Here is a 22423-nt window from a genome sequence, read left to right on the forward strand (position 1 = left end):
CATATGGTTTTCTAGTTTTCCCAGCACCATTTGTTGAAGAGGCTATCTTTTCTCCATTGTATATTTTTGGCACCTTTGTCTAGTATGAGAAAAATTGTATTTATTTGGGTTTGTGTCCGTGTCCTCTATTCTGTACGATTGATCTATCTGTCTATTTTGGTGCCAATACCATGCCGTTTTTGTTACTATTGCTTTGTAATAGAGTTGAAGATCTGGTATTGCGATACCCCCTGCTTCGCTCTTTCTACTGAGGATTGCTTTAGCTATTCTGGGCTTCTTATTCTTCCAGATGAATTTCATAATTGCTTGCTCTATTTCTGTAGGATACATCATTGGGATTTTAATTGGAATTGCATTGAATCTATATAGCACTTTTGGTAGTATGGCCATTTTGACAATATTAATTCTTCCTATCCATGAACATGGGATATCTTTCCATCTTCTAAGGTTTTCTTTAATTTCTTTCTTTAGTATTCTGTAGTTCTCATTGTAGAGGTCTTTCACCTCTTTTGTGAGATTGATTCCCAAGTATTTTATTTTTTTTTTATGCTATTGTGAATGGGGTAGTTTTCCTAATTTCTCTTTCTGAAGATTCATCACTTATGTATAAAAATGTGTTGGATTTATGAGCATTGATCTTGTAACCTGCTACTTTACTGAATTCATTTATGAGTTCTAAGAGTTTTCTAGTGGAATTTCCAGATTCCTCTAAATATATAATCATGTCATCAGCGAACAGGGATAGTTTGAGTTCCTCTTTTCCAGTTCGTATCCCTTTAATCTCTTTGGTTTGTCTAATTGCTCTGGCCAGAGTCTCAAGAACGATGTTGAATAGAAGTGGTGAAAGAGGGCATCCCTGCCTTGTTCCAGTTTTTAGGGGGAATGCTTTCAGTTTTTCACCGTTTAGAATGATATTAGCCATGGGCTTAGCATAGATGGCCTTCACAATGTTAAGGAATGATCCCACTACCCCAATTTTTTCCAGTGTTTTGAGCATGAAGGGGTGCTGTATTTTATCAAATGCTTTTTCTGCATCTATTGAAATAATCATGTGATTCTTAACTTTTAGTCTGTTGATATGGTGAATGACATTTATTGATTTCCTGATGTTGAACCAACCTTGCATCCCTGGGATAAAACCCACTTGATCGTGGTGCACTATCTTTTTAATATATTTTTGAATGCGATTTGCTAAAATGTTGTTGAGAATTTTTGCGTCGATGTTCATTAAGGATATTGGTCTGAAATTTTCTTTCCTCGATGTGTCTCTGTCTGGTTTAGGTATCAGGGTGATAATGGCTTCATAGAATGAGTTTGGAAGGGTTCCCTCCTCTTCTATTTTATGGAATAGTTTAAGAAGTATTGGAATGAGCTCTTCTTTAAAGGTTTTGTAGAACTCGGCTGTGAAAATTTTAACGTTAAGCTTAATGTGATTGCTACAGGGTTTTCCTAGATAGGAGGACTACAATCTGTTTCTTTTTTATGTTTTTTGGTGGTGCTAGGCATTGAATCCCGGGCCATTCTGCTGGAAAGGGGTTCTTTTTCATATCCCAGCCCTGAGAACTACACTCCTAAATAATTTATAAATATTTTTAAAAAATGTAGTTAACTTTATTTCATTATGAAGTGTTAACATCTTCTTAAGGGGGATTGTTCTTTACCAAAATATGCAGATGAAGTCAAGAGTAATTGAAGTCCTTTATGAAAGAGGTATTTTTTGACAAAAATAATAGATTTTTTTTTCATTCATTTTAGTGATGATTCTCTTATGCTGAGGGAAGAATCAAAAAAAAAAAAAAAAAAACAGGAATGAGGATGTGGGTGCTGCTCAGATCTGTTTGGAGTAGATGCCTATGAACAACCCTAATTAAAGGAGGGTGGAGTGTGAGTGTGGGGTGAGGAACATTAGTGAACATGGTCTTCAGAGTTTTCCACCCTTGGTGTAAACCACTTCGAGTCTTCACACAAGGTCGTGGCTTGATGATGTGCTGATTCTGCCCATTCGCCAGGGGGCAGGGTGGGAGGTAGAGCGCTGTAGTGACCCCCATGCCCAGCAGCATAACGGTGCTGACCGTGGGAAGGTCCGCACCAGACAGACATGCACAGTAGGGCCGTGCAGGTGCAGTGGCTGGTTTGACCTGTGGCTTAGGAATCGACACGCAATTCACTTTGGTGCTGATGGAGTAATAGAGGATGATTTGGAGGGTGTGTTTGGGAGGAGAGTTTTGGGGAAGGCGAATGCCACGGAACTTAGCTCCTTTTGAAAGTCACAGTAAAATGTAGTCACTGCTTCCAATTCACACACTTCAGGTTAGTTCAAAGAGCTGAAATATCGCCCTTCTTGCCTGGCTGTTGGCCTTTCTTTCAGTGTCTTGAATTCTTTTTGTTACTCTTTTAATGTTAGCACAGTTTTGAATCTTTCTGTTCCCTCTGTTTTTGTCCATAATTCCGAGCAGAAATGTTGTAAGTTTTGAACTTTTGTATGTGTTTTAAGGATATTTAAATTGTTTTTATTTGATTGTTATTTTTTTGTATACTGACGGTTTTCAGTAGAAAAAGACTCCATACCTCTGTTCTGCAGTGATGTTAGTGGTTCATGTCTCCATGGGTTGTCCCTCGAGTGGTTGCTGACTGCTTGTCATAGTCTTCCCCACGTTGTGACATTGAGCTGTGTATACATGCAGGGCAGCAGAACCGTGAGGAAGATAGCCAAAGAAGTTTCTCCTTTTAGTTTGTCTTTAGTGTACATTGACAAGTTATAGTTGTATATATTTATAGGGTACAAAACGATCTTATGATCTTTGAATATACTGTGGAATGAAAAATTAGTCGATTAACTTATCACCTTAAACATTTAATATTCTGTGGTGAGAATATTTGAAATTTATACATAGCAATACTGAAATGTCCATTACTCAGTGTGTGACCGTCCTCACCACAGCATGCAATTTATCTTTTAAAAGACGAGCTTATTCCTTCTGTGTAACTGAGGCTCGGTACTCTTGGTCATCTTGCACCTGCCTCCAGTGCCCAGTCTCTGGTAACCACCATTCTGCTTTCTACTTAATTTGAGTTCTTTTGAGTTCTTTGTTTTAGGTATTACATAGAAACAGTGTTTGCTCCTCTCTTGGCTTATTCACTTGGCACAGTCTCCACCTCCACCCTTTCTGTCACAAAGGACAGAAAATCTCCCTTTTTTAAGACCTGCTAGTATTCCATTGTGTGTGTGTGCGTGTGTTCCACACTTTCTTCACCCCATTCACCGCTTGGTAGGTCATCAGGTCAGCGCTCTGTGAGTAGTGGTGCAGTGAGTGTTGGAGTACAGACATCTCTCCAATGTACTAATTTCAGATATTTTGGAATTGCTGGTCCATGTGGTAATTCTGTTTTTACTTTTTGAGGAATCCTCTGTACATCTTCTCAAGTGGCTGCGCTCATTTTTATCCGCCCAGCGGGGTACAAGATTTCCCTTGCGCCACATCCTTGCCAGCAGTCGTCTTCTTTTTCTTTTGACAATAGCTGTTCTAACTGGTAGGAGGCGACATCTCTTGTAGTGTTCTTTTGTGCGTCCCTGATGGCTCCTGATGTTGAGCATTTTGTCTTGTATCTATGAGCCAGTCATATCCTTTGAGAATTGTCTGCTTAGGTTCCTTACTCATTGCTTTATGAGATTGTTTTCTTAATGCAGAGCAGTAAAAATCACTTCACCATAGGTGGATGAGTTTGTTTCTGGACCGTCTCTCTGTTCTGTCGGTCTCTTGTTGCCAGTACCAGGCCATTGCAAATACTATTATTACTTCTAGCGTAGTTTGAAACCGCATAGTTTAATGTCTCCCGACTTGTTCTTTTTGTTCATGATTTCCTTGGCAATTTGGTTTTTTTATGGTTCCATGTGAACTTTAGGATCATTTTTCCTGTGTCTGTGAAAACTAATGTTTAGAATTTTGATAGGAATTCGTTGACTCTGTAGATCTTTTTGGACAATAAGGAGATTTTAACAGTATTCTTCTAATTTATAAACATGGAGTATCTTCCCACTTATTTGTTGTCTTTGACTTTTTTCATTGGTGTTTCACAGTTATCATTGTACAAGTGGCTCATCTCTGGTTAAATTTAGTCTTAAGTGTTCAGTTTTAAGCTATTGTAAATGAGATTGTTCTTTTGAATGTTTCTTATTAGCAGAAATGCTTCTGATTTTTGTATATTGATTTTATATCTTGGAACTTTACTGTATTTATCAGTTCTAACATTATTTTGGTGGAACCTTGATTTTTTTTTTTGTTTGTTTTTTGAATTTAACTTCTAAGTCCATTTCATCAGCAAACATCATTTTCTTTCTCTTTCCTTATTTCTATGGCAAGGACTTCCAGTACTTGTTGAATAGCAATGGTGGGAGTGGTATCCTTGTCTTGTGTAATTTAGAGGAAGGGGTTTGTTTTTCACTGTTGAGTTAATGTTAGCTCTGGGCTTATTATATATTTCATTTGGTTCTTGAGAAAATTCTGTTATGAAGGACAATATTCTTATCAACAAGCTGTCAGAAGTAAAGACATAATGCCAAATAGTAATGCAGGAATGAGCAGTTCAATCTAAGTACATTATTAATCTTGCATAATTCAGGAACAGAATTTAGAATAAAATACATAGAGGAATGAACAGGCTGCAAACTAAACTTTTAATTATAGCTGGACAATGTTAGAGTGTATATAATTATATTAACATAATGGTGGACTGTACTTATTATAGTCTAGATATTATTTCTTACTGTTTAAGGGCAGATCCATGTGCTTTGGTGATTCACCAAGCAGTACTTAGAGATCATTTCTTAGTGGAAAATCTAGTATAGTTGTTGGAACTGATGACCACCCAGCCTTTTTACGAGATGGGTGGGGGCAGGGTTTTCATTATGAAGTTTCAGAATTGCTCCATTAGAAGAAAAGTGTAATATCCAACTGCCCCAATTCTATGCCATAGAGTTTGTTTGGAAAAATTTTAGGGAGTCATTTAGATTTGTAGGTTGTTCTGAATAGCTCTAAAAATAAACAAACAAAAAACAATATATCTAATTTCTTTATCATAAAATTTGTTATACAGTATTCCCTAGGTTATGAAATTAATGTTTTGCTATAGATGGTTGTTAGCTAATGGTCAGTTAGTCCAGTATCTGTCAAAAATCTTTATTTTCACGGTAGTTGATTTTAAACCATTATTTTGGAAAATAATTCAGTATCAGCACCAGTTGCCTTTTAACATGTGATGATACGTTACAGTGTTTGAATGACTGTGGATCTGAATAAATAGTTGTGCATCTTTCTTTCTTTTTTTTTTTGGTGGTACTGGGGATTGAACCCTGAACCTTTCACATGCTAGGCAAGCACTCTACCAACTGAGCCACATACCCAGCACCTGTATCTTTCTTAATAAGAAGGAATTCTTACATTAAGACGTGAAAGAGTAGCTGGCTGGGTACAATGGTGTGTATCTGTGATCCCACTTGGGAGGCTGATGCAGGAGGATCACAAGTTTGAGGCCAGCTTCAGCAACTTAGCAAGGCCCTATCTCAAATAAAATGAAAGATCTGAGGGGTAGCTCAGTGGTAGAGTGCCCGTGCTCAAGCCCGTGTGCGAAAAACAAACAAAAATAAACAGTGGCAAAAACAAAAGGGTGAAAGGATGCTTCTTTCTCTTATTTTATTGTTTAGAGTTTTGACTAATGTGATCTAATAATAAATTTGTTGCATCTAAATCGTATTTGTTAAATAAATTAAATAAGTAAAGACCCAAGAGTTTTTCAAAGGTCAGTGGACTGTTGTCCTCAGGCCGAGTCAGTGCTCAGCACTACAAGGCTTTGGCAGCACTTCTGCACCTTGGCTTTTGCTTTCTTACTACAGGCAGCATGTGTCCCTGTGACATGATTAAATAACTCTCTTTTTTCTTTGGAAAACAAGACACTTCATTGAGTTACTTGCACAGGAGAGTTGTGTGATTCTGTAACATTGGTATGTTTTCTTCCTAAGTGGAACTGTATGAGTCAAGACTTTATGTGTATAGCCTTTATTACTTGGGAATTTTATTACCAGATGTTTTTTGGGGGCCCTTTATGTGAATGCCACCATGTTTCATGGCAAGAAATATGGGAAGATTTTTGTTTTCAAGGCTGGAATGATCATAATGTAGGGATGAGATTTCAAAGAGGTAATTGTATCTTTCTTATAAAGTTTTCACTTTGACTCCCAATATCATGAGAATGAATGAAACCTAAAAATTGTTCTCCAAATTCCCTGGAGAGGGTTATATCGATGGAAATCTAGTGTCACAAGAATTTAATGATTTAAAGAGCACATTTCATCTTTGAAGAACCATCAGTTTGGCATAGCATATAAAAAAACAAATGGAATCTTTTGATAAATTTGTTTTTAGGAATTAAGCATGTTAATTTTTGCTTTGAGGTAGTTATTATATACATTGATATAATTTGTAGGTACTTTTATTTTGTGGTTAAGGGCCAGTGTTTAGAAACTTAGACTTAGGTCACAGCATCAGTAAATGATGTTTCAGGGATACAATTCTGTGTTCCTTTTACTGTTTATCTACCCCTTTAGTTTTTGGAGAATCCAATGCAAACACCCCCACCTTATTATTTTTAAAGGAGTTCTGTGTTTGTGTGTATGTATACTGAGGCATGTGCAGTTCTGAGGCGTGCATGCATGTTCGTAGATGGGAGGTAGTTTTCTTTGGAGGAAGTGCCGGTCTGCCTGTGAGGGTCCATGCACCCTGCTGGGGCCCTGCTCCTGTTCTGAGATGGTGCCCTGTCTGTGGTGGGGCTCTATGCGTTATCTGTGAGAGTGGAGCTGAGTGTGCTGGTAGTTGCATACATGCATGTACGGCTCTGTAAAGTATGTGCATGTGTGTGTGTGCTTGCTTCTCTTTGTTGGTTTCTGAGTCTGCACCTGAGTATACTTGCCCATCTCTGTGTGCAAGCAGCCTCTGAACATGTGCTCTTTTCCCTGTGTTTCTGTCTCTGTGGGTATGCTTCAGGCACCCTGTCTCTACACCTGTGTGTATATTGGTATAGTATCGGGGGGATGGAGAGAGCATTTCCAAATAGAATACTCCTGGGATGACAGAAAACCTGGTACATTGACAGAAAAGGTCCTGGGAAAAGTCACTGCAGAAAATAACAGCTACGTAAACTTGGAGATCAATCAGGTCTGGAGATCTGATTTGTTGTTTTATTGTACAGTTCTATGGCTGGAACATTATTAATGCAGGTGAGATAAATAGAAGCAGTAGAACAAACAATAAAGGTGGGATGTCATCTCAGGTAAATGTTCTTATTTAAAATATAAGACCAAAGGGTATTTTATAAATATTGAGAAACTTGCTGTTTGATACTTTTCCAAAGTGAATTTTTGAAGGAAAAGAGTGATCTCTAGACCATTTGAAGTAACTATCTACATTTTGCTCAATCTTATTTAAAAGTTCCAAGCCCATTTTTAATTCAGTGATTTAACAAATATTATCTCCTATGTACCAGACACTATTTTAGGCACCAGGGATATTATAGTGAATTTAATGGGAAAAAACCCTTCTCTAGTAGAATTTATATTCCAGGAGGAGAGGTGACAATAAATAACAAACAATGTTAAAAAGAAGTAAGGACAACATGGTAGGGAATGTTGATGGAATCTTGCAGTGTTTTGATATCAGGTACTGAAGTTCATCAGTGTGTCAGCACATTCAGAAATGGATGCATTTATCTCTGTACCTTGTTTAGTAAATTAATGGAACACAATTCTTATACCTGTTATATTGAAAGGAGGGAGTATTGTGCATGTATGGCAAATTAGAGATGAAATGGAGAGTAATCCTGTTTCTGTTTTATAGTCTCTATTTGCTTATTCATCACTGCTGGCCCAATTAGGGCAAATCCAGGCTCTTAATTTTCCCCATTGCTGCTTCTGCAGTGTGTCCATTGGCCTTTAGAGCACATTCTTAATGATCAGAGCTTTTGTGTTCTGGGATCATTAGTAAACCATCCGGTGAGTAAATTTTAAAACAAATGACTTAAATGAGTTTTGAGGTAAAGTTCAGTTGTTTATGAACTTGAAGAATTTTGTAATTCCTACTTATATGGATATGTTTGGGAATAGATGAGAATATTCTGTGTGTTGGGTTTTTATACATTCTTAGATCTGTTTGTTGATAATTTTGTTTTGCTTAGGAGTATGAATCATAAGAGTATGCTCTATTTTTCTTTAATACACATGGGTGCTTTTGTGTACTAAGCATCGTTCTAGGCAACAAGAATTCAGCAGTGGGTAGAATAAGTCCTTCCTTGTCAAAGCTGTCTTCATTAAAGTTGGGAGGATTCTGATAACAACTAAATGCATATATAGCATCGAGGAGTGCAAGAGGAGAATATAGCAGAGAAGAAAATACAAAGCAGAGTCCACAGGTAGAAGTGCTGGCTGTCAGGAAGGTGCTGTTGGATAGGGATGTCAGGAGAGGCTTCCTGGTGAAGCACAGTTGAGGAGAAGCAGGATGGCAGGGAAGAGCCATTAGAGCAGAAGACAGAGGCATGGGAGTCAGGGCTGTGGGTCCTGAGGGTTCTATGGTCACGTAGAAGATGTGGGACTGTCGTAAGGTGGGAATGCCACTGGAAAGTTTGGGGGCAGAGAGGATGAAATAATCTCAGGTGTTTAAAACTCTGGCTAGTGTGATAGGCTTAGGTGCGAGGGGAGCACGGGCAGAGCAAGGTGACTAGGTAGGAGGCCATGGTGATGAACTAGGCCGAGAAGAGACAGTGGCACAGAGTGGCCAGATTCTGGATATAGGCTGAAAGGAAAGCTGGCAGGCAGGAGTGGCTGATGGTCTCTGAGCAGTGAAAGAGAACGGGAGAGGTGTTTGGGCCCCAGCAGGAGAGCAGACTTGCTGCTGATAGAGGGGCTCCATGAGAAAGGTTTGCTGGAAGGTCAGGTGTGTGTCCGTGGGGGAACCTGTTACAGAATCAGAGATGCTGAGTGTGCTGCTGGGCCAGGACCTGGCAGTCGGGGGCAGCTGAGGAAAAGTTTGAACTTAGTGGGGGATGGAGTTTGATTTATTTGTTTAAAAATGGGTGATCATATTTATTACTCTCAAGCAGTGTATTTATTGGTCTTTTTATTTCAAAGAATAAAGGGATGAAATGCTTGATGTGATGGTTTAGGGGTTGTCTTGGCTATTCTATCATGTGGTGGATCTGAAGAAATAGAGGAACAGAGGTCAAAGAACTACCTCAGAAATAGTAGGGAAATTCTAGCCCCTGACCACTGGTTTCTTGAAGGATTGGGTTTGTGATGTTTTCCTTGGTGGTTCTACGAAGTGTGAAATAACCTGGGATTGGAGTGCAAGAATTACGTGTGGAAAGTAAGTGTTGCTGGTTTGTTTTCCTTAGTTTATGTTAAAAACGAGTGGCATTGCATTTTTAATTTATTTGAAATTTATATTTATTTCAGTATTTGGCATGTCAGATATCTTTTTGCAAATAGCTTCTAGAAATTATTAAACTTGGTGAAACTCGTCATCTTCCTGAAGGATGTGTCCTTCTTGTTTAAGTCACCACTTTAGCTGTTACACTGCTCACTCAGTTTTAAAATGAACTTTTCTGACCGGTCATCCGATTTCAGTCAGTTTTCAATTGAATTTGGTAGAGGCAAAATGGATCAAGATTAAAAATCATGTCTCAGAAAATGTGGATGATTCTCTTTCAGAACAAAAGAAACATTGGCTGTGCTACTTTTCTTCTGACATTCTTCATTTGGTTTGCGATACACTGCTTTCAGCAGAAAAAAGTGCCCATCCATCACTTTATAGGCAGACTCATTAATTAAACAGGTTGAGCACCCCTGATCCAAAAGTCTAGAACTGGAAATGCTCCAGATTCTGAGCAGTTTTGAGCTCTGACGTGAAGGCGTAGAAGTTGAAAGTTCCAGGCCTAACCTTAAGTAGTGGGTTCCAGTCAAAGTGCAGATGCACAAAATATTGTCTAAATTGCCTAGGCTGAGTTTATAAGGTGAAAATGAAACAAAATTAATTTTTTTTTTATGTGGATCCCAGCTCACATTTATTTCTCATGTGGTCACAAATATCTCCAAATCTGAAAAAATCCAAAATCTAAAACACACCGATTAAGGGATACTCAGTCTGTTGTTGTTTATACTTAATGTCATTATGTTTTTTATTTGAGGTTATTGCTCCAAGTCTATTGTTCATAAAATGTTCTAATGTTGTGGTTTTTTTAAAAAAATGTTTATGAAAATTCTAGTTCTTATGCAAAAATTCAAATACTAATGTGATATTTAAATGTATTTAGAAAAATTTACTATGTATATTTTAATATAAAATGGCTATTTAAGGGCAAAGTTTTACTCTGTAAATGGCATTTTATTGTTCTTAGGATAAAGTCTTTATATTTTGTCGCTCTATAACCAGAATCTAGAAATAGATTGTTCATACAGTACTAAATTATAACAGTAACATCAGCAGTTTTTCTTTCTGTTGCCATTGTTTTGGGTTTTAATATGCATCTCTGTATCATAGAATTATATTTTAAAACAGATCAGTTAAGTTACTTCAACTGTGAACAAAATTAGACTAAAAGCTTTGACTAAAATTCTTAAAAATTTAAAATCTTTTTTGGTATTGGTATCTTTAGATCCAAAGGCAGAAACTAGATTATACATCACAGTTAATGACTTTGAATTTCATGTCTACAACCGTTCGGATCTTTATGGACACCTTCAAGAATTGTTTGGTTTGGAGCCAACGATAATTCCACCTAAGAAAGATGATGATAAAACCCGGGAAAATGGAAGAGCAAGAACCCAGTCCAAAATTGAAAGGTTCAAAACTGATTTCTAGCGTTTAAACCTTTGCCTTTATTAGAATGTCATTGACACTGTTCACCTAGACACAGTCTAATCTTTCTTTCTAATTTAAAACTTTTATTTTTAAAATAATTATATAATCACTTAAAATAATACAGAATTATTTAATGTCAAAGAAGTTCTGCTTCCCTACAAATTGGTCCAACTTCACTCCATATTAAAAACTACTGGTATTAGTTTGTTTTTTATGCTTTTGAGTTCTTTTTTATGAATGTTTAAGGTACATATGCAAATATATGACTTTGTTTTTTGTGTTTCTGAAAATCATATGTGGCCCATGTAAGAGTGTTTGTTATGGAGAAGTGTATCTTTAACTTCATGTATCTGTATATGTAAGTCCACCATTGTTTTGCTTGCTGGGCACTCATTGTGTACTGGGAAATGCACAACTGATGTTAATAATGTATGTTGTGGGGAAGTATCCTTCAGGTATTTAAGCTTTTCTTGGTCTTACCAATTTTTTTCCTTCTCCTCAGAGTTAAAGTAAAAACAGAATCTCAAGACCCCACATCTTCATGGCGATCACTTATTCCAGTCATAAAGGTCAATGTGAGCACAGTAAGTAAATTGTGTTATAGTTAAATGTTTGGTGGATTCAAAACATAGAACATTTTAATTTTGCAAATATAATTTTCATTTCTCTAAGTTATGAAAGAATTTTGGCACTAATACTGTCTTAAGATAAGTTTATTGTATCATAAAGCTTAAGTGTTTAAACTACTTTAAACTTCACTTTAAATTTCTTTAAATACTGGTATATATTGACATGCGGAATGATTTAAATAGCATATAGTGCTAAGCTGGAATCATTTAGTTGTTCCTTGAAAGCATTTGCTATTAGGTCAGCTTAATGGGGAAAAAAGGTATAATATTTGTCTTTTTATGTACTTTTTCAGGGACGTTTGGCCTTTGGAAATCATTACCAACCTCAGACTCTGTGCATCAATTTTGATGATGCTTTCTTAACTTATACCACAAAACCACCTTCAAGTCATCTTGACCAATTCATGCATATTGTGAAAGGAAAGCTTGAAAATGTTCGAGTAATGCTTGTTCCTAGTCCAAGATATGTTGGTCTTCAAAATGATGAGTAAGAAAGCCTGATAAAAATAGTAATTTCTTTTGAGCTAATATGGGCACTACCTGGAATCTTCAATGTCCTTTTAATTTCCCTGCTTCTCTTTGTGTGAGAATAACTGTATTTCTCAGTCTCCAAACAGTTAACAGGCCTGCCTTGTAGGATTAGTGGTTATGCTGTCTAGCGATAAAGTATGCTTTCAGATATGTTTCTGTATACTATAGCTGTAGCTTTTTTCTCCTTTTCTCCTCTCTGTATACTGGAAATTTATTTTGGGCAGGTAAGCCCTGATGTTTATATGCCAAGAAATGTACATTACAGGTGCATTTCCCTTTCATGGATAAAGTAAATAATAATAAAGGCATGGATAAAGTAAATTAAAGAGATTCGTTACAATAGAGTACCATTTTTGAGTTAGTGAATGTTGAAAAATGAATCAAAATTACTCTTGAAAAATTGGTGAAATTAGGGTAGTACAATTTTGAGACCCATTTGACATTTACGTCCCAAGTTGTTCTCTATTTAGCTTTTGAGGTGTGTTTTTGTTGTGTTTTGTTCAGTGAAGTACCAGTGTGCATTTAGGAGACATGTTGTATAGATGTTGTACACCACACAATGGTGAGATGCTTACTCTAGAGTGGACTGGGACCCTGAGGAACAGCAGATTCATGACTCCTACCTGATGCCAGGCCACATATCCCTGGATGTGATGGTGGGCTTTTATGACCTGTTTTTTCCTCAGCCCTCTCCTTGTTTGTTTGTGAAGGAGCCTCTGGATGAACTTGTGTAGTTAAGTGTTTATGTGTAGAATTCCACTGTAGTGCCTCAGCTTTTATCCCTCTGCACAGGCATCTGAAATCTAATAAGGTTATGTGAAACACGATTATTCCTTTTAGTTCTCACTGTTGACTTGCTTGCTGTTGGATTTCCCAAGGACTGTCTAGAATGATAGGGTTTTCCCTTTTTTAGTCCCAGGTTGCTGTAGGTCTGCTTGGCCTTGCTCTTTAAGATCATGGACTTAATTAAACCTTTTCTGGATTCACTCAAATCTGTGTTTTGGGATAAAGGTATAAATACTGACAAATCTGTATTTTTTTTTTTTTGATTTTGCAAATTACTGGAGAGTGAGACCATAAAGTTTTCTGCCACTAGTAACTTATGTGAAGAGGTTTAAAATTATATTTTTCATTGTTTAAAAGTGTGGAAATTAATTAACCTTTTTGATTTTCATTAACCTTTTGATTGACATGTTTAGAAGAAAATTGAGTATGTACATCATCTAATGATTGGGAAGTTAATTTTGATGAAGAAGATAGATATAGTAGTATATGACAGAAGTTGTTAAAGTAAAGATTATAGTTTGTGGGAAACTGATGAGAGAGAAGCATTCATTCCAGAGTTAAGTTCAAGGTGTTTGTTTTAAATTTATTTCAAGCTGGTCAACTAAATATTCTTAGAAGTAAGTAATATTAAAGTTATTATAGATAAAAATGACAGCTTCTTTCTTATTTAATGTATCTGAGTAATTGCAGCTTATTATACTGATAAATAATATATTTTATTTTAGTGTTATCAATATCAATGATTTTAATTTTTTTATCTCAAACTTAAAATGAAAACCGTAAAACCAAAATTTTTTCCCCCTTGAACTACCAGTAATTTACTGATAAATTTTCAATGTCATTTTATTATTTACTCTAATATAGAATATACCTGGGTTAGGATAATTGTATAGAGGATATTTTTCCCTTTTTAAGATGCTTCCTGTGATATACTTTGTAGCCTTTTCTTTCCATTTTCACCTTCTACCACCTTAAGTAGGGTGCTGAACACTTTGCATTTCAGAGGTGTATTCAGATTGCTCACCCTTGCTTCTTACAGACCACCAAGATTGATGGGAGAAGGCTTCGTGGTGATGCAGTCCAACGATGTTGACATCTACTACTACATGGATGAGCCAGGTACTGTGTTTTTGCAACTGTGTTTCATAGTGACAATTCTCTTCTGTGTAATGCTGATATCTGACAATCTTTCAAATCTCCTTCCTTAGTATATAAATAGGGATCAATATAATGGTAAATGTCGTTTCTAAAAAATATGTGTCATTTCTCAAAAGTGGAGTATTAGTGTTTTAGACTAAAGAGAACAATATAGTACTTTGCTTCAAGTGTTTTTCATAGGTAGACTTCAGCAATTTAGAATTTAGACGACCTCTAGTGAAGACCTTTAGGGAGGGCTGTGATAATTAAGGTAATTTGTCTTAGTTCAGGGGAAAAATGACTGTGTGTTAGACTTGAGACTTAAAGATCAAAATCTTGTGGTTACTGTGCTTTATAGGTGACTTCCACAGCTTCCTTTTGATAAAAGTTAAGTGCCATATCTTTTAAAGCTCTTTCAGGGGATTTGTGAGGTTCTAGGATTTCTGGCCTCTTCTTGCTGACGTTGGCTCTGGCCATGCGGAAGCAGTGGTGGGTACCTGCAGGGAAGCTGCAGCTCCCAGCCATAGTAGCAGACATTGTAGCTTTTGTTGCCACACTTTCACAGGCAGAAAACTGACAGTATCTGTTGGAACTTCCTTGAGTAAGCAGTAAAAAGTATTAATTTTATCAAATATTGACCCTTGACTGGAATGTTCTTAGTATTGGGTATGTCAGCATGGGTTAAACATCCAGTATGTCTGCCACACACAGATATTCTGGTCTTCTGGTGAGAGCACATAGGTGGTCAAGTTGCACACCCCGCCATTGCCTTGTTTCTGGGAACACTGATTCATCTTTCAATTGCAGACTTTGTTTTTGAGCTGACATGTGAAATTAGAATTTTGGAAAATTCAGGACTATTTGGCAATAACACAATAACAGCTTTCTGATAACACTACCAGTGACATTAACAAATCTGATTTATAAAAATGTTTAATAGTGAGTTTGTCAACATTTGTGAAAGATCAGCATAGCTCAGCGGACTTGCTGTTTTCCACATGACTGGTGTGTGCTTGCAAGTTCGTGTGTGGGTAAGAAATGCATTCAGAGTGCAGCACCAGCCACAAGTGTGTGAGGAGTGCAGTGGTCTCGTATCAGACTGCGCATTGCCACTCACCTTTGAGAAGGCCCCAGTTGTTGAATTTTGCCGTAGCGTCAATGACAAATTTCATCCAGCTGGAATGAAAATCCAGATGGAAAGGCTACCGAAATGCTTCTCCTCTTCTGTGTACGTGTCTGCTGAGGCTGGGTTTTCTTCAGGTCCTTCAACAACAGGTTGAATGCAGAGGCAGCTTTGAAAATCCACCTGGTTTCTATTCAGATAGACCCTAGAGAGATTTCCCAAAATAAAGAACAATACCAACAATTCTCACTAAATTATTATTATTTTTTTCAGTGCTGGAGATTGAACTTAGGGCCTTGTGCTTGCAAGGCAAGCACTCTACCAACTGAGCTATATCCCCAGCCCATTTACTTTGTTTTTAAAAATAGTTTTTCTTCATTTAATGAAGGGGCTGGGGTTGTGGCTCTGGAAGAGCGCTTGCCTAGCCTGTGTGAGGCAATGTGTTTGATTCTCAGCACCACATATAAATAAATAAATAAACTAAAAGTCTATCAACATCTTAAAAAATATAAAAATATACACTTTAAAAATTGAAAACTCCTTTTAATTTTCATTAAAATAGTTATTTTTCATTTTATACTGTTTTTACTTAGTATTATGTTGCTATATAGTGAGTTGATTTTTATAATAATATTATTTTAAAAATTGATGAATTTTAATTTTGAGCACATTAAGTTTTGTTATTATACAAAAAACTTTGGGATTCCTTTTTTTGTTTTTTTTTTTTAAACACATTCAACTTGTATAGTAGCTCTGAACCAAGAAATATTTTTTATAGCACTAATGTGCCTTTGAAATCTGTTTAGCCTCATAGTCTGTCAACCCACACATGAAACCCATATAATCTGTCAACCCAGTCACACATGAAATCCTTTTAGAGTCCTACTTTCTTTTAAAACTCTTCAATTTTTAAAGGCCTTTTATAATTCACCCAGACCTTTACGTAGTATTGCATTATTTTGGGGTCACAGTGATGTTCACAACAGAAGTCATGCTTTTGAATAGACCCTTAAGTGGGCTTGACTTTAGTCTCCTTCAGGGTCCTTTTTGGGGTTCTTCAGAATGTAAAGAAGCGTTCCTGATGCCAACAAGTTCTAGAACTGCTGACTTAAGCAAACTGCCTAATGTTCTTTTTAAGTAACTGCTTTTATATTGTTTGTTCTGGGATATAGGACTTGTTCCAGAAGAAACAGAAGAAAGCATTGAAGGAGAAGTAAGCAGTGAAGATTGCAAATTACAAGACTTGCCTCCATGTTGGGGGCTGGATATAGTCTGTGGTAAAGGAACAGATTTTAATTATGGACCTTGGGCTGATAGACAGAGGTACTTAAGTACATTATTATCTCTATTAAAATCTTTCAAATGCATTGAGATAGTACTCTTGTTTTTTATTAAAAACTAGCTCAGTTTTTTACATGCTATTTTATGATGGCAGAATAAAGTGTCACTAAGAATTTCAGTCTAAATAGCAACCTGTTTATGGAGAAACCTTAAGCAAGTTGGCTCCTAAAGGAGGAGCTTGTTTCTTAGAAAGATGGTGAATTAACAGCATATTTATTGGTTCCTTTGATTTTTCTTATGTATTTAGTGAACAATTTATTTATTGACTCTACTGTGTAGCAGGGATTGCTAAGGAGATGGGGGTGTAAAAACAAGACACACATGCATAGTTCAGTTTCCGCGGGGAGGAGAAAAGCAAGTTGTGTGAAGTGCTGCAGGAAGGCACGTGAAGGGTCTTGACGGTGTGCCTAGGAAGGCACTGCACTGTTTCCCAGGGAGGCCGACACAGTCATGGCAGACACACAGCTTATCAGGAAGTTTTGCCCCTCAGTTCTGGAGGCCTGTGGTTCTCCATCAGTGTGTTGGTGAGGTTGGTTCCTTCTGGGGACTGTGAGGGAAGGATGTGCCCCAGGCCTCTCCCCTTGGCCTTTAGTTGGCTCTTGTCTCCTGGTGTCTTCATGTGGTCTCCCCTGGCTATGTCTGTGTCCTGATTTCCTCCTCTTTTAGGGACACCAGTCATGCTGCATCAGGATGTACCACAGCGACCTCATTTTAATGCTCTGACTCTCTAAAGACCCTGTCTCCAAATACAGCCCTGTTCTTAGCCTCCAGGTTAGAATTTAAACACAGGATTTAGGACACAGTTCAGCTTATAATATGTACATAATTCGTATTAAAGATTGGGGAGAAAGGAGACTCAGGGAAGGCTTTTGTAGAGGTAGCAGATTAGTTTGAAGGATAAGTAAAAGAGGAACTGAGTAATTGAGGCAAATGTGGACAGTGGAGATTGCCCTGTGTTCTACAGTAAGAAGAAGTAGGGTTTTTATGCTGGGAGTAAAGTAGAGTCTCTCACAGTGTTTCATTTTGTTTTTCTTTTTACTTTTTGAGACAAGTTTTGCTACAATGCTGAGGCTACCCTTGATGTCCTGGGCTCAACTGATTTTCCTTCCTCAGCTTCCTGAGTAGCTGATTCTCTAGGCCTGTGCCACTGTGCCAATCTGTCTGAAAGATTTTTATTAATCATGCCATTACTTTAAAACAAATTTTATTTTTACTATATTATTAATGTTTTCCTGCTTATTGAAGAATTTTAAACAAAGGGACATTTATCACTAAATAGGAATTAATTCAAATATACATTGCTTAACATTTTCCTCTTCATGAATTGCCTTTCTGGAGAAGTAGAGCTGAGGCATACTGGGACAATTTTGACTGGGCTGTTGATTGTTGATGAGAGAGGTGAAAGAGCACTGGTGTTGATTTGTGATGTGCTCTCCTTTTTTATACTTTTAAGTTTCAGACGGACTTAGAAGGATGTGACTTGTTGAGGAATATGCCCTTTGTTCACCAGTTTTTTTCAGTGCTGGGCACGGACAAGGCAGATACTCCATGCATGCTCCCTCGTTCTCATTGTTCTCCAGCACGTAACTCACCAAGTAGTGATCCACAGTCGTATGATGAACGAGTAGTTGTTATTTGAAAATGCTTGGGATGTGCTTATGGTGACTTTACTAGGTTCTGGCTTAGGTTAATGTTTTAAACTTGAAAGTAAATGGAGCTTAAAATTCAGGTTAGTTACTTTTTACATGGTTGGGTTTTAATTTTCCTTTAATGGCAAAATTTTTCCTACAATAAGTCATGCTGTATTTACTGTGTATCCAGTTGAAAATGAAAGAGTTTGGATTACATTAAGTATAAAAGCTACACCTATTTCAACCGTATTCAGAAATCTTAAGGGAAATTCATTTTCTTTGGCCTAATAGTTTTATATTGTTGGAAAGGAAAAACTTAGAATAATGACTTAACACAGACACATGAAACATTTTTCTATTTTTGGCAATAGAATAAGGTGTGATTCTTCTTAAAGTATATTTATTTTACATGCTTAAAAATTAGTAGTGCATATTTACATAAAAACCCAAACTAAAATTCTTTTTAAAAAATTCTTATAATACATAATTATATTCAAGTTGGCTACATGTATTATATGGAGAAATAAAATGAAAATTAATGTGAGTACAAATTTTCTCTCACAGCTCCCTTCAGTGTATTCTTTCTCTGCCAAGAGAGAACAGCAATATACTTGTTAATCTAAACTTAACAAAAACATTCACGTTTATTGAAGAAGAAGATCTGTTTTTCACATTGTTTAGTTCCTCATTTCCGTGTACAGTGTTCTTAGGGTGCCCTCTGCTTTTCTTCTTCCCCATATTGAGTTTCCACTTGAATATGATCAGCAGTCACCAGTGACTGGTACTGTCATTTTCTTAGCATTTAAGTATATGATAAATATAGGAAGAAATTTCAGCAGTCTTGCGGTTGAATCCATTTACTCAGCATTGTGAGGAGGTTTTGATCTCTGATAGAGCATGATTTTAGCTTATAGATTTTGATGTTAATTCTACTATACCTATATGAGTTTCTGAATTTTCAAGGTATTATTCAGCTTTATGATACTTTCATCTTACGATTTTTCATGACAGTTTGAAATAGCGTCTGTTAGAATGAAACTTTGAGTTTTAGATGATGATTTTAACAATGTAAACCTTCTTGACATTGGCCATTTAGTGCTTTTGCTCAAAGCGCTTTCCTTTAAATATTTTCCCACAAGGTCCTTGTCACCTATTGAGATGCATAGGATAGGTGTAGGCACTCATCAAACTTGTGAGAAAGTGGAGATGCAGAGAGGTTCGGTGATTTGGGGAAGGTAGTGAAGGAAGCTGCAGCATCAGAAAAGTAGGTCCAGATCAGCTGTCAGCCCACTGCCCATTGCTCCTGTCCTGCTGTCTGTTACTGCCTGGAGTGTGTACTCACCTGGTGGTTGTATTGGACTTTCTGTCCTCAAGGGTATTGGTTTTGTATGTTTGTTTGTAAGTCTTAGTGAAAACATTTGCAGAACTTAATTTTGTTTTTATTTTCATCTAGTGATGGAATTTTTAAAATTTGTCCTGTTCATCTATTTTTTCCCCCAGTCTTTTATTCCAGGTAGCATTTCCTGTCCCTGCTGACTCCCTCCCCAACCCTCTTATTTAAAAGCCACTGAGTGGCACCTTCTTTGAGTAATGAACAACATTAAGCTAGTGCTGGCTGACACAAAAGACTAATTTTTTGTCAGATAATAAGGGGGAGGCATATAACTAGAGCCTTGGTTTCATCTTTTTTTTTTTTTTTAAAGAAATTTGTTGCCCTTTAACCTCTTTGTAGTATATATTAAAAACATTGATTATGGAAATAACAAAAATTCTTCATGTGCCCACACCCTGCTCCGTCTTTCGTATATGTTGTTGAGTCTTCAGACCCCTCTGAGGCTTGCTGTGTTTTCCTATGTTAAGGACAAGGAAGCAGGTTGGGTCTTCTCAGAAAACTTAAGTAATGCATCCAGGGTGAAGTGATGATTCTAATCAAGCTGTCCTTTGTCAGTCCTTTTTTTGTAACCATTTGAACAATTGAAAAACTTATAAAATGTTTTTAATTGCTCATTGCAAACTTCAATAGTCAGAGTTGGTCTTGCCTGTGTTTCCAGTATTTATTAAGTGCTCAAAGTCCATTGATCTCTGGAAGTGTAAAACACTGAAGAAAATAGTGTCATTTTAAAATAGAGTAACAGTGATAATGTAAAATAGAATGTTGATTTTGGTCCCTTCTCGGAGGCTGTGTTGTTTGAGTAACATGACATTGTTCCTTCTACATTCTCATACAGGGATTGTTTGTGGAAGTTTTTCTTTCCACCTGATTATCAAATTTTGAAAGTTTCTGAAATTGCACAGCCTGGAAGACCAAGACAGATCCTTGCTTTTGAACTACGAATGAATATTATTGCAGATGCTACAATTGACTTGCTGTTTACTAAAAACAGGGTAATAATTATAATAATGAAGAGAAAATTGTTCAGAATTTGAAAATTATTTTTCAGAATATTTTCCCATTAACTTTTTTTATACTTAGATTCATTTATATGAGTTTCTTCTTTTTCCCCCAAATAATTATTTGTGTACTACTTTGATCATAATTTTATTACGTGCCAAATCTGGAAACATTGATGATGGTGATGATGATGATAGATCTATCTTCATGTTATATTCTGGTTCATTATCTGAGTGAACCATCTGAATTTTTATTCATTATCTGAATAAAAAATCTGGCTGAATTGTTTTAGTGTATTTTTGGTATAAATTTGAACTTTTGTTCTTTTATTGCATATCAATTGACAATTATATTTCCATGATAATAACTAAAAAGTAAAGATGATGGAAATATAATTAAAATCTCTGATATGAGTTAAAATTTCTTTTGGCAGGAAACAAATGCTGTACATGTGAATGTAGGAGCTGGCTCATATTTAGAAATTAATATTCCAATGACAGTTGAAGAAAATGGTAAGCTGTGATTATTTTTAGTTTTAAATGATTAGAAAAATGATTAATATGTAAATAATAGTTTTTTTAATCCTTTTAGATTGGTATTGATAGGTTTTAATTTTAAGTGTTTTAATGTTTCTTTTAACTAAGTTTACTTTTTAGCTAATATTTAAAAATATAAGATTGTATGTATTTATGAGGGATACTGTCATGTTTTGATGCATTTACACATTGTGTAATATTCACATTATGATAAACTATCCATCTTCTCAAACATTTATCATTTCTATATGGTAAAAACATTCAAAATCCTTTAATCTAACTTTTCAAAATACAAAGTACATTATCATTACCTATAGTCACCCTACTGTGTAACAGCATATCAGAACTTCTTAGTCCTGTCTATAATTAAGATCTCATCAATAAATCTTTTCCCATCCTTCTCTCCCCTTTTTTCTCTCCCCTTTCTCTCCATAACCTCTGATAACTACCACTTTACTCTCAACTTTGATGACATCAACTTTTTTGGGTTCCCCATAGGAGTGAGTTTATGTGATAATTATGTTTCTGTGCCTGACTCACTTCACTCATGCCTCCAGTTCCATCCATGTTGTTGTAAATGACAGAATTTCTTCTCTTTTTATGGCTGAATAGTATTCCATTATTTGTTTGTACCACATTTTCTTAATTCATCCATCAGGTGATGGACATTTAGGTGACTTCCATTTCTTAGCTCTTGTGCTACAGTAAACATGAGTATGCAGGCGTCTTTGACATAGTGATCCATTTCCTTTTGATATGTATCGAGCAGTGAAATTGCTGGGCAATATGTTAGTTCTTTTTAATTTGTTGAGGAATCTCCATATTGTTTTCCATAATAGCAATACTAATTTATATTCCCATTAGCAGATGTGAAAATATTTTGATGTGCCTGTGGTTATTAAGTTATACATAATTAAATTATTTGAGTGCCTAGGGAAAAGGGGACAATTTTCTAATCATGTTAGATCTTACATTCTGTGCAAGTTTCAAAAGAACCATCATGCTAAGTCTTTAAGGGGATGCTTGAATTGCCGTAGGACTGATTCAGAGTAGGCAGTTGGCAAGAAGCATCTTTTAGAAGATCCTTGTTTAGGCTGTGTGATAGGGATGAAGGCAGCTTGAGGTTGCATAGAATTGATACCAGTTTAGTTAAGACAATGCATCTGTCTTTTTTAAACTGATGATGTGCATAGAAAGTAGTATTTGTACATTTTAGTACAGTATATAAATAACTGTACAAATATTGGCAGGCTAGGTTGAAGGGGGACCACCCAGGCTGGAGGGGCTCCGTGTTGTGTGCACAGGGTTGTGGCAGGTTCTGCACTCTTCAAGTTTAGTATCTAAGGAAAGCCCAGTTAGGTTTTAGAGTATAAAGGTTCGTTGGCTTTTAAGATGATGACGGCCTGAAGGGAAAAG

The 22423-nt window shown here is 36.4% G+C and overlaps 1 protein-coding gene across 12 annotated transcripts in view; it reads left to right on the forward strand.

Annotated features, from left to right (window-relative positions):
- The window catches only part of BLTP1 (bridge-like lipid transfer protein family member 1), a 191708-nt gene that overhangs the window by 28337 nt on the left and 140948 nt on the right, over window positions 1–22423 (forward strand). For all 12 annotated transcript variants that reach the window (XM_079153382.1, XM_079153390.1, XM_079153387.1 and 9 more), the window contains 7 exons: window positions 10696–10882; window positions 11404–11485; window positions 11824–12017; window positions 13887–13966; window positions 16280–16430; window positions 20308–20464; window positions 20905–20983. In XM_079153382.1, coding sequence (XP_079009508.1) covers window positions 10696–10882; window positions 11404–11485; window positions 11824–12017; window positions 13887–13966; window positions 16280–16430; window positions 20308–20464; window positions 20905–20983 — 930 coding nt within the window. The remainder of the gene's footprint in view (window positions 1–10695; window positions 10883–11403; window positions 11486–11823; window positions 12018–13886; window positions 13967–16279; window positions 16431–20307; window positions 20465–20904; window positions 20984–22423) is intronic.

This window comes from Sciurus vulgaris, assembly GCF_902686455.1.
Source record: "Sciurus vulgaris genome assembly, chromosome: 9".
In the NCBI taxonomy this organism is placed as follows: Eukaryota; Metazoa; Chordata; class Mammalia; order Rodentia; family Sciuridae; genus Sciurus; species Sciurus vulgaris.